General features: G+C 50.3%; 1 protein-coding gene across 1 annotated transcript in view; it reads left to right on the top strand.

Moving 5' to 3' along the window:
• LOC108554807 (Down syndrome cell adhesion molecule-like protein Dscam2) overlaps positions 1-15,784 on the top strand; it is a 92,723-nt gene that overhangs the window by 73,367 nt on the left and 3,572 nt on the right. The window contains exons 6-9 of the mRNA XM_017910200.1: positions 4,534-4,783; positions 9,942-10,086; positions 11,009-11,271; positions 12,405-12,566. Of these exons, the coding sequence (XP_017765689.1) occupies positions 4,534-4,783; positions 9,942-10,086; positions 11,009-11,271; positions 12,405-12,566 (820 nt within the window). The remainder of the gene's footprint in view (positions 1-4,533; positions 4,784-9,941; positions 10,087-11,008; positions 11,272-12,404; positions 12,567-15,784) is intronic.

The raw sequence follows: 15,784 nt of genomic DNA, 5'->3' as shown, positions 1-15,784 counted from the left end.
CGACAACTGGCTCGAGCCCGCACGCGGGCCCCTTATATAGCGACGGCCGGCCGAAGATCGGCGAAAATTTCCGAATTTTACCGATTCCATTAATTGTTATTTTTCCGCCCTAATAGCCAATAATTTAATAATTTTTTCACTGCTATGATAAATTTACATTGTAAACAATTTGTTAATATCATTATTAATTTGTTATTAACAATGGATGTAATAATTTATAAACTTTTTGTAAATTATAGATGTATTTTAACGTGTCGTACGTCGTAAGTTCCAGTAATATCCAGTAACTTATTAATTTTCTCACTTTTGTTATAAATTTATGTTATGGACAATTTGTTATTAACAAAATTAATTTGTTATTGGCAATCATTATAATAATTTATAAACTTTTTGTAAATTATATACTTACTTTTACACAAGTGCTTTGTATCTTCAAGTAATAGTCAATAATTTATTAATTTTTTCACTTTTATTATAAATTTACGTTGTGAACAATTTGTTATTAACAATAACAGTTTGTTACTAATGCTAAATCTAATAATTTATAAACTTTTCACAAATTATAATTACACTTGCGCTTTTAGAATATAAACTTCCATGATGCATTTATGTCATATCTTTTCTTGAAATTTTCATAGTGTAATTCCTTCTAAATTGTTTACAAATTTTGTTAGATTTCTAATAATTCTTAATTACTTCTTAATAATTTTTTGTTATTTATTCCATCAATATGGATACCTTTCCTGTTAATTTCTATTTTTATTTTAACACAACAAAACGAGAGTAATCAATTCGAAATAGAAAGTGACGTCACTAACGTCATTTACATAGGCATCTATAAATCCCTCTATCTTCAAATTTGAATATTTTCCAAAACCCCAAATTTCCGCAAAATTTTTTTAATGGATATTAAAACTCTCAGTAAAGTCTCTTAGACAACGCGACTATTTTTCTGATTCTTTATTCAACCACCGATAAAAATGATCATATCCTGCAACAAGAATTGCGCGAGTAAATTCATAGTTATTTTATATCGTCAAATAGCAAAATTTATAGGAAAAATGTTGCAAACACAAAATGTCCTAAGTAAAAGATATGCCGGGTACATGGGTTAAATTTTGTCAACTTCGATAACCCGTACCTCGGCAAATTGGTTGTCATATTTCAAAATTTATGCGGCATGTACATTTGCTGCACCGAAATGTGCAATATATAACAAACGCGTTATAGTAACAAGACGTAGTTTTACGCTTGAAAAATTGTCTTTTGGCAAGCTTCTCGGCGAGATTCCCCATTGTGCGACGTAACGCCTGCCGAAATTCCGGGATGAATAACGGAAAGAACAGGTTGGTATGCGGTTCTTCGCTCGCGATATAGTCGGTGGGTCCTGCAAAAAAAGGGAATAAGGATCAACGAATGGTCCATATCGCGGCGGATATAGGGGGGAAAAGGATCGGGAAACGGAATCGATGAAATAGCATTCATTCGCCGGAAACTTCTCGCATAACTTTTGCAGTCATCAGCAATGAAACGCTTATTGCGGACGGATTCTCTCATATATTGGCTGCCATTCGCCCCGTTGGCGCTTCCTTCCATTAACGTGGCCGAGTTTGCCGTCGCTTTATTAAAAGCATCGTCGCGTCTTTTCGACACGCAATGCTTCTCGACTCGAACTTTCGTAGAATAAATCCCACGGTCCTGCGGATAATTGCGAACGGTCGGCCGACCGCTTTTCCCCTTACAAATCGCCGGTTAATAACGCACTCGAAACGGTCCCCTACCGAATTCCTAGTCCGACGAAAGCCATCGCTTGCATCGGACTCGATACCAGGTGGACTGCACGGGAAAGAAAATAAGCCAGCGGCAATCGGATTTATTCGGTTTTCCACGTAACAAAGATCGTTCCATTCGTCTAATCCTATGGTACGTTCGCTCGACGATATTCTCGCGAGCGTAGCGAATCGAGAAAATTCCGCCACATTCCACTCCAGCTTGAGCACAGAGTCTTGCTCGCGTTCCACGGAATTTATGATTATTTGCCCCTATTTTTCTAGAAATTCCCACAATAATTCTGCCTCTTCTCTCACTCCATTCAGCCGGTAGAGAAGACGCCTCGGAAGAAGACATCGCGTCGGTCTATATCACGGTTATATCGACAATGTAAACGCATCGTTGGACGTCGTAATAACGCGACGATACCGCGGGAGAGAGACGAAAACAACGGAGACAAAAGGGACCTAGGTGCAACCCGACTTCTTCGCAGGTTTGCCCTTTTTTTCCTTCCCCACCGTCTTCGTCGTCTTCTTCTTCTCCTTCTTCACCTTCACCTCACCTCTTCCAGCCAGCTCGTTCGGTCGCCTTTAAAGGCGCCATCCTTGCGCATCTTATTTCCCATTCCTTCCTCGGGCTGCTTGAATACCGTATCAAAGGATATTTAAACCGGTCTTCGGTTTGAAAGAAAGTTTCCTTTGGGGTCGTGGAACAAAAGAAGCCAGGCGAGAGCAACGCGCGCAATCCTCTCGACAATATTTAATGACCGGCATCGTCGTCGTCGTCGTCGTCGTCGTCGTCGTCGTCGTGGTTGTGGTTGTAGCCGTGGTTCGATTCACCGCGCGACGTCCGTCGAATTTCTCTGCCCGTGGACCGTCCACGTTCGCGCCTCGTAGTCGCGGCAAATCGCCTCCGTGATCGCGGAATTTGAATATAAATCTCGTAGCCCCGTTTATTGCGGTCCTTCGAGCCGTGGCACAGTAGCCGGTCCTCCTTTTTCGTCGATCGTTGTACGCTCCGTGTATTATGTGCCCGTGGAATCTCTTCTTCGATCCTTTGGCTCTCGGGACGCTTTCGAAATTCATGACCGGAGGGCGGTCACGTTACGGGGACTCGGGCCAAAGTGTACACTGTGCAGTGTAAACCCATATGCGCGTATGTCTATTGATGTATCGCTGGTAATCAGGGCGCAGAATCGTCCGTGGCCGTGTATCACCATCGACGACCGGATAAACGAGCCTCTTCAATAATACATAAGACGGATTCCTGGCGAGATCAAAGGCTCGTTTCCTCGATCGGTGATCAATTAAGCGACTCAAGATGCATATGGAAATGCCAGTAGGCCACTCCATTCAACCGCGACCCGATATACACGGCTCCGATGCCTCGCGGTACATACGCGGTCTACCCGTGTCTGACTATGTCGAGACTTTTCTACTTGCCGCGATTAATTCCAACCTGCACCACCACTAGCGGCCGTGCGCTTTCAAGCACGATTGCGTCGGTGTGTCGCGGTGCCCGCAGCGGATCGTCGCGCGTTGTATCGCGATTTTTCATAGTAATCGGGATACCGGGGGTATTAAATTTAATGCAGACGAATACATCGGTGCTCCGGATATTTTAATTAATCCAACGAGCACGACATCCGACGTCCCTATCCAGCGATTCGATCAACCGTTTCCCTCTTTAGTCACGGTTAAATGGAAACATCGTATCAAGAATCCAGTCGTCTCTCGACTTATTACTGTTTCGTATATCAACGCTGCTACCAGCGCTGTTGCGGACTGCTCGCCGCAACCCGTTTACACAGAACGATTCTCGTTAATGATAAATCAGATGGGCCGACAAACTGATCAAAGGGAGATGACCACGCGACCCGGAAGCAATTAAGCTTTCGAAGGTAGACGATGAAATACCCAACAGGACATTCGATTTGCCGGTATGCCCGCGCCCGCTGCATTGGAATTCGCCCCGTTGTGTCTAAGCACGTTAGGCGTTTTCTACCGGCGTTCCGGAACTATCGCGTGCTGTCGGCTATCTTTTTCACCGATCGTTCCCATCGACCGCCACAAAGCTGTTTCCGACGCTTTAAACGCCTCCCCCGCCGTCCGATCTTTCATAATTTCCACGCAGCGCTTGACAAGGATCAAAGGATGTCTATCCGGGGATCGATACTCGGTCGAAGTTTCCAAAATGAGGAAGGAAATTAACGGAAGGTATTAATACAGCGATTCCTCTTACCATGCGTCGCGAACAAAGCTCGGTTACGTTGTCATCCCCTGCTTCGCGTACACGTCGGATTCCAAAGAGCCCGGGTAACTCGATCTTCGCCTTACGTCGTTAAGTTTATAAAATAAACGCCGCACCGTTCTATCTCTCCCGTGAACGAAATTCTCGCGCTATCGGGTGCATGGACGACGACGACGAGATTGGTACTCGTTGGCTCGTTAACTCGCTGAAAAATTATTAGTCTAGGTAAGACCTAGGGATTAGGAGGCCAGGAGCTGGCCGGTATCGTGTCGTCAGCTATTCGAGATCTTTTCTCGACCACGTACAGACAGCTGCGTGGTAGCCGAATCGATGATCACGTCCGATGGAACATCGCACAGCTGCTGTCGAGGAAGCAGATTCCGGCGAGATCGTGGCGCGGCCAACTTTTCACCGAAACGATATTAAGTTCTAAGGACAGTCGGGATATTAAAAGTGACATTTATTGGCGAACGTGCGCCGGTTAACGCGCAGCGGAATCGATAACTGTTGCAGGTCACCGTCGACCTGGGTAAGGACGCCGAATTCCAGTGCTCGGTCACCGGCCAACCAATCCCGGTGATCTTCTGGACGAAGGACGGGCTTCCCGTGGGAGAGAGCGCTTCCGGTCGGAGCAAGATCACGGGGAACGACGGGTCGACGTTACGCGTGTCATCGGTGGTGAGGGACGACAAGGGGATGTATCAGTGCTTCGCGAAGAACGACTACGAGATGGTGCAGGCGACGGCGGAACTACGACTAGGGGGTGAGTGGCTTTAATTCTTAAACTTCCATCCGGCCGTTTTATGAACGGTGCGTGGATAAGGCGAGAGAAATGGGACGCGGTCGTGGCCGTTAACGCGCCCTGGCCCTGGCCGGGAAATTACCTCTTCGAAAGTTAAAAATTTAAGGGCAATGAAAATATATCTGGCGCCCAACCCCTGCCCGGTTACCGAGTAACTTTCCCGCCGTAATTCGTACAACACGAAGACGTACTTAAACCGTTGCGCGAAGAGTCAAGACGGATTAGTGTACCTAAGCGCTCGTAACCCGCCTCCCTGGCGAGTTGCACGGGGCTGCGCGGAAGTTTTATAAAACTTCCAGTCTGAAAATAATAAGGCTAAATTAAAGCTATTACCGGGCGACTGTTAACCAAGGGGTCGGCGGTCTCTGTTGCGAAACTTTCGTACGACCACTTTGACCAACCTTTTTCTCCATTTTCCCTCCTCCTTTTTGTTTTTAATCGCTTTTCGTGCACCGTTCGCCAGCCGAGTCCGTTAAACGCGACGAAAAAGAGAAGAAGGAGAGGAAATACGTATTACAATGACGCTTTATCCCGTTATCCGCCGGATGGGTTAAATATTTTTAATTAACGACAAAGTTGGCCGTTCGACAGACGCGAGCCGTGCTCCGTTAATCCGACCCTTCGACCGAGAAGAAGAGAGAGAGAGAGAGAGAGAGAGGGGGGGCCTTCTTTCAGGGGCGAAGAACGCGTGGAAAGTTGGGCCGACTAGCGGCCGATATCGAGCCAAGTATAAAATTCCCCGACCCTTTAGTTTCGTTCAGAATTTCACCTGGAATTTATATCCAGTCTGGCAACACGATTCCACGCTTCGTCGCATCCTGCTGCTCCCCTTACCCGACTTATCTCCCGCCTGGCCGTCTTTCTCTTACCTTTCGCCCCTCGTCAGCGTCCCCGGCAAGTCCCTCTCGTTCAATACGCGCGCAACCGAATTCTTTCATTACTCCGTCGGTTTCTCTCGATCCCGACGCGACGCGGTCTAGCCCATTCTCGCGTGCGGAACGAGGCGCGGGTTCGAGGAGGGCGACGCGACAAAAAGCTCGGTCTGGAAACGTTGCAGGGTGAAATAAGACCGCCAAGTTAGGACGAACGAGCGAGCGAGCGAGCGGAAGACGAAGGGAAAGAAGGTGTAAAGGACGAAAGGAAAGGGTGAAGGATGGGCGAAGGCAGGACGAAGAAGCCAGGGGGTAGCAGTGGCTGGGTGGAAAAAGACGGGGGAGAAGCGTGGAAAGGAGGAGGGAAAAAATGCTTAACGAGGGCGATGCATAATGGAGAAAGGAGAAATCCACTGGCTGGCGTGCCGTGAAATAAATACATACCATTTGTCTTAGTCACGAGGGTGGGAAGCCGGGTGAGGTTGCCGCCAGCTCGCGGAGTGAAAGAAACGCATCGCCAGCCAACGTTCGTGGGATGAGAACGTTGGTTAAAAGTGTTGCTATCCGTTCGAAATTCCCGCGCAAAAACCCACGGCGAACCAACATGGCGTATCGCAGGCCGAATATTCCCCGGCTGACGTCTTTAAAACTGGCGTACTACGAGAAGGCCGCACTCGCGTGACATAATCCATTACCTTAAACGACGCTGTCAGTCGACCGTCTTAAGTGCACGTACATACCGACGGCTATTTTCGTCTTAGTGTCACGTATACGCGGCTGAGGCATCAGCCAACATTTCTCACCGGCTTCATGTCCCGGGTACCGATGTCTCCGTCGTTCCCCGTGTAGTACTCCGTGTACTCTTCCCTCGCCTCGCTGCTTCCAGGAGGGGCGCGACAGCGGATCTGGAAAACGTTAGAACGTTGAGAATCGAAAAGTGCGTCGTTGAGAAATTAGGTCGGAGAGGGTAATCGATCGTGTCCACTTCGCGATAGACGCGAGTCGATCAACGTCGCCCTTGGAATAACTCGAAACTCGTTCTTAATTCCGAATTTCGCTTCGTAATTACTTCCGACTCGTTCAACGATGACCAAGGTTCTTAATTATCCGCCGAGCGTTCTCGCGCGTGTATCGGAGCGTGTCCTGGCCGAGCGGATAGAGAATAGAAAAGACAGGAGTTCGTTTATTTCCCGGCTCGGCTCTATTTCTCAGTCGAGGCGTTGCGCTGTGGAAATTTTTAAGCGTGGAGAAAAGTCGGAATTTCGCGTCGAGCAGGAAACGCGTTCAATTCTCGGCAGTTAATAACTTTCGCTTTCCGTCCGCCGATAAGCCACGACGTTCCCCGTTCGTGCGTTCCTTTTGTTCGCGCGGACCAGCGGCCTCCTTTTCATCGACCACCGCTACTGTCCTTTTAAATAATTTATGCGTTTAACCGAAACGAGTATACAGGGGGGAAAAAGGGGAAAAAACTAGGAGAAAAACCGGAGAATGAAAATCGTTCGTCCCTTCTCTCTCTTTCTCCCGATGCGTATCGCTTTGTGCAACTCGAAATAATTGGAAGCGGACTAATCCTCTCGCGTAACAAAGGGAAAGAATCAAAGCGGCGAACTTTTGTAACGATGTCGAAGCGACTTTGAAAAGGGGAAAAACAGATGTAGGTACGCGTAGCGTAGAACCGCTTCTATCCACTACGCGCGTGATGTTTTTTTTCTTCTCCTCTCGTCCTCTCTGTCTGTGTCTATCCATCTCTCTTTTCTTCTTTCAATCTATTTCGCCGGGGAAAGCGGAACGGTTTATGGAACGCGCATATGGCTCGCGAAAAAGAATTAGAGAGAAGGGAAACCGTCGATTTTGGCTACGGGCCAAATGATCCTGCGAGAAAATTCTGCTGGTCGCGAAGCTGCGAAATATTTTGTAAAATACCGGTGTTAAATTTTTCACGGGCCCGCAGCGTGAGTCAATATTCCGCGGGACTCGGGTCGTCGGTGGTGTTTCATTTTTAAACGAACGTAACAATAAAGAGGTGTTCCGCTCGATTCCAAAGACGAACTCGCGCGGTAATATCCCGTCATCGTTTTCACGGAACGCGAGAGATCGCAGCCGTTCCCCGATACTGGCAAACTTCCATTTTATTTATACCGCTTTAGCGCGTTTACAGGGCCGGCAATCACGGTACGGTAAATAATGTCTTCCTGTCGAATTACCCGATCGCAAATCGCGTCGCGCGATACGCTCTGCTTCCCATCAACGGGATTCCGCTGCGTTCCCACTCGATCCGAGAATAAAACGCGCGTAAAATTTTATTAGGAATTTTTAGGAAATCGCGATATCACGGGCCGCTTTCGGGCAAATAACTTCGAAATGTGACAGATGCACCGACGATCTCGGAAAATCGATACGACGCCGGTATTTCCGCAGGTCATCGACGCGGGTTCGCTGGCCGAACGCGTGGATCGCGAAGTAGACGCGACGCGACGAAGAACAATTAATCCGCCGTCGTCCTAACAACGGCCTAATGGCGACGTGTATATCATCGAGTCGTACTACTGCGAGCGTCTGATCACCAGGGCGCAAACCACTTCGGACCTCATCAAAGCTGTACGCGCTAAACCCGGCCAGGTTGCGCCCGCAACTTCTCTCTGTTCGATAATAACTGCAAATTGTTCCCAAACGGCCATTAAGAATCCCGGAACCGACAAACTCCGTCGGGAGACCGTGTCGACCGAAGAAAAATAGAACTCCCGCGGGTATCACGATTAAATACCGAAGCGAAATCCTAATCTTCCTTCCTCCTGTCACTTTTTCACTGATCCACGTTTCGCCCGTTTCGTTGATATAATAAACCGAAAGGACACCGGGAGCCGGGACGCGGATGCTGGACTCGCGACTCGCGTGGCGGAACGAGGCGCGTTCGAGATGAACGGCGAATGGGGAACGGCGCGAAGTTTTCGATAATCGGCCAACGGGGTGAATGACAACGAACGCGGCAGGGCCATCGTAGAATAATACGCGGACCGCAAAACGGGGCGTGGCATCCGGCAATACGGCATCCTGATTTACGCCGTGAGCAAACAGCCGCGCAGCTCTGTGCAGCTCGGTTATTGTCGGCTCTATAATTTGGGGTTAATTCACTAGGCGGCACTCGAGTTCAGGCGTCAAACCGCAGATCGATAGTTCTGCCCGCGTACAGGTCTTGTCATGTAAATGTTGCGTGCATAATACCCCGCCTTGCGGCGAGCCAGGATCATTTCCACGGAACGTACGCGCCGCCTCCGCGCGTGTGCGTGTGTGCGTGACCCCAGACACCCATAGGCCACCTGAGGCAGGTGCACCGCGCCAATATTCTCCCCGCAGCTACCTGGTCGTTAGCTGACCCCGCACGAATTTCCAACCCTTGCCCGAACTTGCGATTCGGTTGGATCCGTGCTCCGGCTGTGCCGGGTTATCGTCGTGGACTCGCGTTACGGAGTTCGGCTCCCGGCGCAGATTCGAACGTGTCGAACGTGAAATTCGGGTGTATCAGCGGCGTAGAACGGGGTTGGAAATTATCGACGGGACTGGACGATGGCACGTTCTCGCTCACGGAGGCAGCGGGGAAATAATAAGGAAGAAGCTCGCGTGATTTCTCAAGTAGCGAGCTTCGGGAATAGTCGGCCGGGCCGCTCGTAGCTGCTCGTATCCACGCACCGTCGAATTATTTCGAAATCTCTACGTGTTCTCGGTGAATTCCGGCACGATCGATTCACCCGATGAAATTGAAACACGCTGGCCCGGGGTAATGTTGCTAGATTCGTTATTTAGCTTTCGGTTGCACCGCGAGCGTTTCGCTGGAGGGTGAGGTTCGCGTAACCCCCTTGTCGAATTACGACTCCTCTCCCGCGGTGAAAGAGAGCTGGGAAAAAACGCGTTAGCTGAAAACGGTCAAATGAAAAACCCGTGAAACACAATAACCAACTGAATTACGCCGACATATATTTTTTCGCGGCTCTTTTTATTTTTGCTTTTTAATTACATCCCCGTGGAGTTTTCGGCAGACCTGCGGGAACGCGGTATCTCTGCGAGCGTACAAGTCACGCGCAAGAAAATTTTATTCCGCCTTCACGCTCACCTTCGACTCGCTTTAACGCCCATTACCGCGGCGTCGTTTGCATAATTATAAAAACTGCTCGTCGACGTTGGCCGCCGCCGCCGCCGCCGTCGCAGCCACGATCGAGAAGCGTTTAAAACTTTAATGGTGCTCTCTTCAGACGCGGCGCCGCAGCTTCTGTACAAATTCATCGAACAGACCATCCAGCCTGGCCCTTCGGTATCGCTCAAGTGCATCGCCACCGGAAATCCGACGCCGCACTTCTCCTGGACCCTGGACGGATTTCCTCTTCCGCAGAACGACAGGTAACGACGCTCCTCTTCTTTTTACCTCGTCCGCGCGTGAATCGGGAATCAAAGGGGCATAGAGTGACCCTTCTTTTTTCACCTTCTCCTCCTTTTTTCGCCCTTTTCTGGAAGAACGCGGTGCCGATCTTTACACGGGGATCAAAAATCGATGGATGGTGTGTACACAATTATTTTCGGTTATTAAACCGCGGCTATTACGGTCGACGGAAAATCAGACCAGCTTGCCACGTTATAACGCCGGGTCCCGTGGGAACGGATACCTCCCTGCGGGCTTCGATTCTCTGAACCAATTGAGGGGAAAATTACCAATCAACCGGGCTCAGTCTAAACTTTTTAGAGCCGCTCCATTTAGAATGATAGATTTGACCGCGTGTACGCTGTTCAATAACGTAACCACGTGTGTTTTCCTTCCTTCTTGGGCATGTCTCCACACCGTCTGTCCCTGTTAAGCGACTCGTGATCCCGTCGATAATGATCTCGTTAGGAACGAACTCGAGGTCGATCTCTGCCTTTCGATTCTCCACGACCCGGTGGACCAGGAAAATGTTTAACGACCCGGGACTCGGGGTTGCGTTATTTAATCTCGCTTATCGAATTTCCACGATTCGAACATGCGGGGGAAACCTTCGAGATAGCCGAGATTTAAATTCCTCGCGTTTTGTCGCCAATTCGCGCGAATTTATATACGCTCGAAATTATTCGGGCAACCGCCATTAGCAATTTCGACGGAGGCGGGAGGAAGAAGAAAACGCGGAGAATAGAGTATACGGGTCGTCTATTTGCGAATACGCGTGGTCAGAGTTGACGATGAAAATTAGCTCGACCCTGGAGATTGAATACTATGCTCGCTCGGAAATCTTTCGAGAAATTGCCACGAGGACGTAACGTTGGGTAACGCGAGATCTCTGCTTGTCCGCAGGTTCATGATAGGCCAGTATGTGACGGTGCACGGTGACGTGATATCGCACGTGAACATCAGCGTGGTACACGTGGAGGACGGCGGAGAGTACCGGTGCACGGCGGCCAACAGGATGGCGAAGGTTCACCATTTGGCCCGTCTCAACATTTACGGGCTTCCACACGTTCGACCAATGGGGAACTACGCCGCGGTGGCCGGCGAGATCACCGTCATCAAATGTCCGGTCGCCGGTTTCCCGATCAGCAGCATCACTTGGGAGAAGGGTCAGTGATGGCCGCGTGTAGCCCACTGAACATTTCCACCCCGACGCATCCGACGCGCGTCGTATAATCGAAACGCGATTTCGCTGCTGATGCTGTCGTGACCACCCCGAGCTGGCCATTAGCGACTCTTCCCTCTGTATACGTGCAGGAAACCGAGGAACGTTTACTTTAATCTCCTCGTCGTCGTTGCCGCGCGTCACCCTTTCCGTCTTGGCCGCACCGCGCGGAAAATACGGATTAAAGCGGGAATTGAAACGCTCGCGACGCATAAAGAGCCCGTAAATAAGTTACCGCGGTCCGCAGTCCAGCGTACCCTCGCAAATCTGGCCGGCAAGGAGACGAATGAAATTTCAGAGAAACTGAAAGTACCGTCGGTTTTTCGAGCGTTTTAAATGAACTTTTTGCCGAGAGCGGGGCTACGCGCCGGTAGAAAGGGGGCGAGAGCGCTGGAACGGGGTAGAGCTCCGGGGGTTTTATGCCGGCAGAAACTCTAGCTAACCGGCATCCGAACGGCAACGACCAAGTTCGAGCGTTTCTTTTCCGGTAACGATGAACCCAACTCCTGGAAAAGTTTCAAACGCTGGCCCCGTAACTTTCTCCCTTTCACGAGCGATCTAGCGTGACGTCGCGCGCGCGATACCCGCCACAGCCACACTTTCAAAGTCGTCGCACGCCAGCTGCGATAAGGGTATCGGTGGTTCGGGTATACCGACGATTTCACGCGGGAAAATCGACCGAGTCGGTGTTGGTACGCGTGTAAAGTCGCTTGTCCGCGTGTCGCAAGGTCATCAAGGGTAGTTGGGTCTGCGTAACCGCGAGCAAATAGCCCTCGAATATTCTTCGAACCCTGTGACTTTCTCAACGCGTGACACATCCGATCCTTCCGAGTCGACGCGTCATTCGAGATCCATCGATTCGCTCCAGCGTCCAACGAACCGCGAGATTTTCGCGAGACGTCGTCGAAACTCGGGCAATCGGGCTTGCACCGCGACCAATTGCACCCTGGCAAAGGGTAAAGGCGTCGTTTCCTTTCTACCGTACCTGTCATTCGCGTGCCTGACGAGACAAAGCGTCGGTTCGCTGGAAAATTGGCCCGTGATATCTAAGAGACACCGTTTCGTTGGTACCTGCAGACGGAAAGGTGCTGCCGACGAGCCGACGCCAGGAGGTGTACCCGAACGGCACGCTGGTGCTGCATCACGTCGACAGAAGCACCGATCACGGTGCATACACGTGCACGGCGAAGAACAAGCAGGGTCGTTCCGATTCGCAGACGGTGCACATCGAAGTGAAAGGTAAAGTTTCATCCCTCTTTGACTCGTTTAACGTTACCGGAGATTCTGTCTGCTTGAATTGAAGTAACAGCGTGCGTACCGCGACGTCACTCGTCACCACGGCTGATCCGCTCTGTCAGGATTTCTGTCCTAGCAGCGGCCACCGTTCCCGTGAACGCGGACCGAATCTCGTGCAACGCAACCGGTCTTCCGGGGATAAAAGTCACTCGTTCAGCGGTGCATCGTTCCCGCGGCCCTGCTTTTCCCCGGTTATAATCTCGGGGAAAAGGGACACTGGAGACGTTCCGTTTCTCGGAACCATGTTCGAACGAGGCTCGTAATTGTCTCGATCCGGATTTGTTTTTCCACTTTTTCCAGCGAGACGATTCCACGAGATTTCTATACGATTTACCGCGTATTTACGTCGGCCCCGCGTATTTTTGTACCCCCTTTCGCTGGCCGATTCCGATTGAATCCCCCGGCTCCGACGGAAATAATACCCTGCTTTTCGCGGTAATGAAACGAGGTTGCTCGCGAATTATTACATATTTTTCATCGGAAATCGGAGTACGCTATCGGAATAATTCGTCCAAAGATCGATATCTCGTTGCGCTGGTTTTCAATCCGCGATCTCCGTCGCACGCTGTTGTTCCAATTGAAGCAAGAGGAACGAAAAGTCTGCATTTCAATTGTGACACTGTTTAACCGTTTTCTTCGTATCCAGTTATAGCATCGAATCGATAAGACTGCGAAACGTTTCTTGGATTAATAACGGTTTCAGATCGACGATTTTTACCGCACCGATCACGCTGAGCCGTTTTCACAGGTAGGACACACGCGATAGGCGTCGTGGGTCTTTCTAGGGTACAGAGAAAAAAAGAAAACGGGTGTCCAGAGACTGCGAAACTGTAGATACGTACATGTGTGCGTACGCGTAATCAGGCTCGCGTTACGACCGATGTCGTTGAACTCTCGAGAGTCGAGGGGATAACGTTGACGCGACGAAAAGAACGCTCGTTCCGTAAGAGGATAGAACGCATTGAAAACGGTTGTTCGCGTGGAATCGAACCGATCGTGCTTCGGGAAGCCCGAAAAAAGAAAGCGATCGAACGCTGCGCGTCGACGAGGCGTCGAACGATAACGACCGATGCGTACGCCTTTTGTCTCCTTTCAATCGCGTTCTCCGCGTTTACGATTCTGCGATTATTCGACAAAGGAAAGAAAAAGCTGAAAAAAAGAGAATTTGGAAAAAAGGGGAAAAAGACGGAGGAAAATTCTGTTCGCTCGGTGCCTCGATCCGCTAGACTGTGACTCGCGACGAAACTCGAGGGGTATATAGAAAGAGGAGGTTGCCCGTTGCGGGTCGTGATGAAGTAAAAATGTGTCGTGATCTCCTGTAATTTTCAGTACCGCCTAAAATCGATCAGTTTAGCTTTCCTGCCAATATACAAGAAGGCACGCGGGTGCACGTGGTCTGCGTGGTGAGCGATGGCGATTCACCGCTGAAGATCACCTGGCTGAAGGACGGCAGGCCATTGAATTCCACGGAGACGACCACCCATCAGATCGGCAACTACGATCTCGCGTTGATGATACAGAGCGCGACCACGGCGCATAATGGCAACTATACATGCGTTGCGAGCAACGATGCCGCCGAAACGTCTCGCACGGCATCGCTATTGGTCCATGGTACGCAGGGACGGATACGGTTAACAAATCCCTACGGGAATCGAGATTTCGATCCGACGATTTCTTCCTCGTTTAATCAATCGCGATACCCCTTTATTCCCCGAAGCATCGATGCCGTCTGATCACGGTGATTCGCGTTATCTCGTCTTCCTTTTTCCCGCGCGTTTCCATTCGGTCGAAAGAGCGCGTTCGCTTCGAGCAAGTAGCGTTAAGGCCGTTTCCGTCCATATCCGCGATGTTAAACACGGAAAATGCCGAAGGTTCGTCACCGTGATCATGGAAAAGGCATCGCGAACGCGTACAATCATCGGTGATTGAAAAGTTCACCGGTGACGCGGGCCGCGAAGCGCGGTGAAGCGTTTTCCGCTCGTCAGTCGACAACTTTTCAGCTGCCGCGCGAACCATTCACTCCGCCAACTCCCACTCTACGAATCTGCCTCTTTTTTTCTCTCTCTCTCTCTCTCTACGGTCACCAATTTCAGCCACGATCGTCTTTTATTTCCAACCCCCCAATTCCGACAACTCGGTTAGGAAATTTTCGTTCGGTTCACAGCCTGTCTCCCATTTAAAACAGCCAACGAACACGCCGACGTATGATTTCACGCTCTATTTTCTTTCGTTTCTGTTCCACACGACCGCGGTTCGCGACCTTTTCTCTCTTTCTCTCTCTCTCTCGCTCTTCCCGCCCCTGCTCTCTCCCTTACACCCTCGCCAGGATAAATTCCGCAATTGCCGTTGACGAGGGACGCGGAATGGCCGTGAAACGGCCAGGAAAAACGAAGGAAAAAGTGCACCCCGGCAGCGTCGATATTAATCGTCAACGCGGCACTCGACGGCAGAACCTCTCGACCGGTTGGAAACTCCCGATGTAAAGCACGCAAGATCAATCGTTGCCACTCTTCATCCTCGGGCGAGGATTCTGCCTTCCCTTCTCTTCTTTTTTTTTTTCTTTTTTTTTTTTATTCCCCTCCATCGTAGCTCTTTCCACGCTGCTCGTTTGCGTGGAGCGCACGCGAGCGAACGAGCGAGCGAGCGAGCCATCTTCCTCTTGCTCGCGCCTGCAGTCAGAGCTTTTTCTCGTTTTCGTCGTCTGTCGGGGGCGACGGGGGCGGTCGACATTAAAAACCACCATCACCGACACCACCATCGCCATATCCTTGGAATTCTCTCTAGACGAACAAATCAGTGCAAGCGGAACGAACGTACGGGGCGAACGAAACTGTTGGCCGACGTACGAAACGAACGGCCTAAGGGTGATTTTAACGCGTCGCGCTTCGTGACGAGCGGCGAGCCGAAACAGCATCCTCGGCTACGCGTGTCGCCACGAATCCACGCGTGCACACCGACTGTCACGGTAAATGATCGTCCGATCTCACCTCCCCGTATCTTTCTCCTCTTCCCTTTTCCAACGAGGGTGTATTAAGAGTCTGCCTGTCTGGACCCTCCAGGCCAGACGCTCGATCACGGTATGTACAATGATCGATGTCGTTATTTCACGAGCACTCGATGTTTAATTCGTATCCGTTTAAACCACCGTCTGTACAACTCTT

The sequence above is a fragment of the Eufriesea mexicana genome, unplaced genomic scaffold (assembly GCF_001483705.2).
Source record: "Eufriesea mexicana isolate 0111107269 unplaced genomic scaffold, ASM148370v2 scaffold77, whole genome shotgun sequence".
In the NCBI taxonomy this organism is placed as follows: domain Eukaryota; kingdom Metazoa; phylum Arthropoda; class Insecta; order Hymenoptera; family Apidae; genus Eufriesea; species Eufriesea mexicana.
This window is presented reverse-complemented; position numbering and strand designations above follow the sequence as displayed.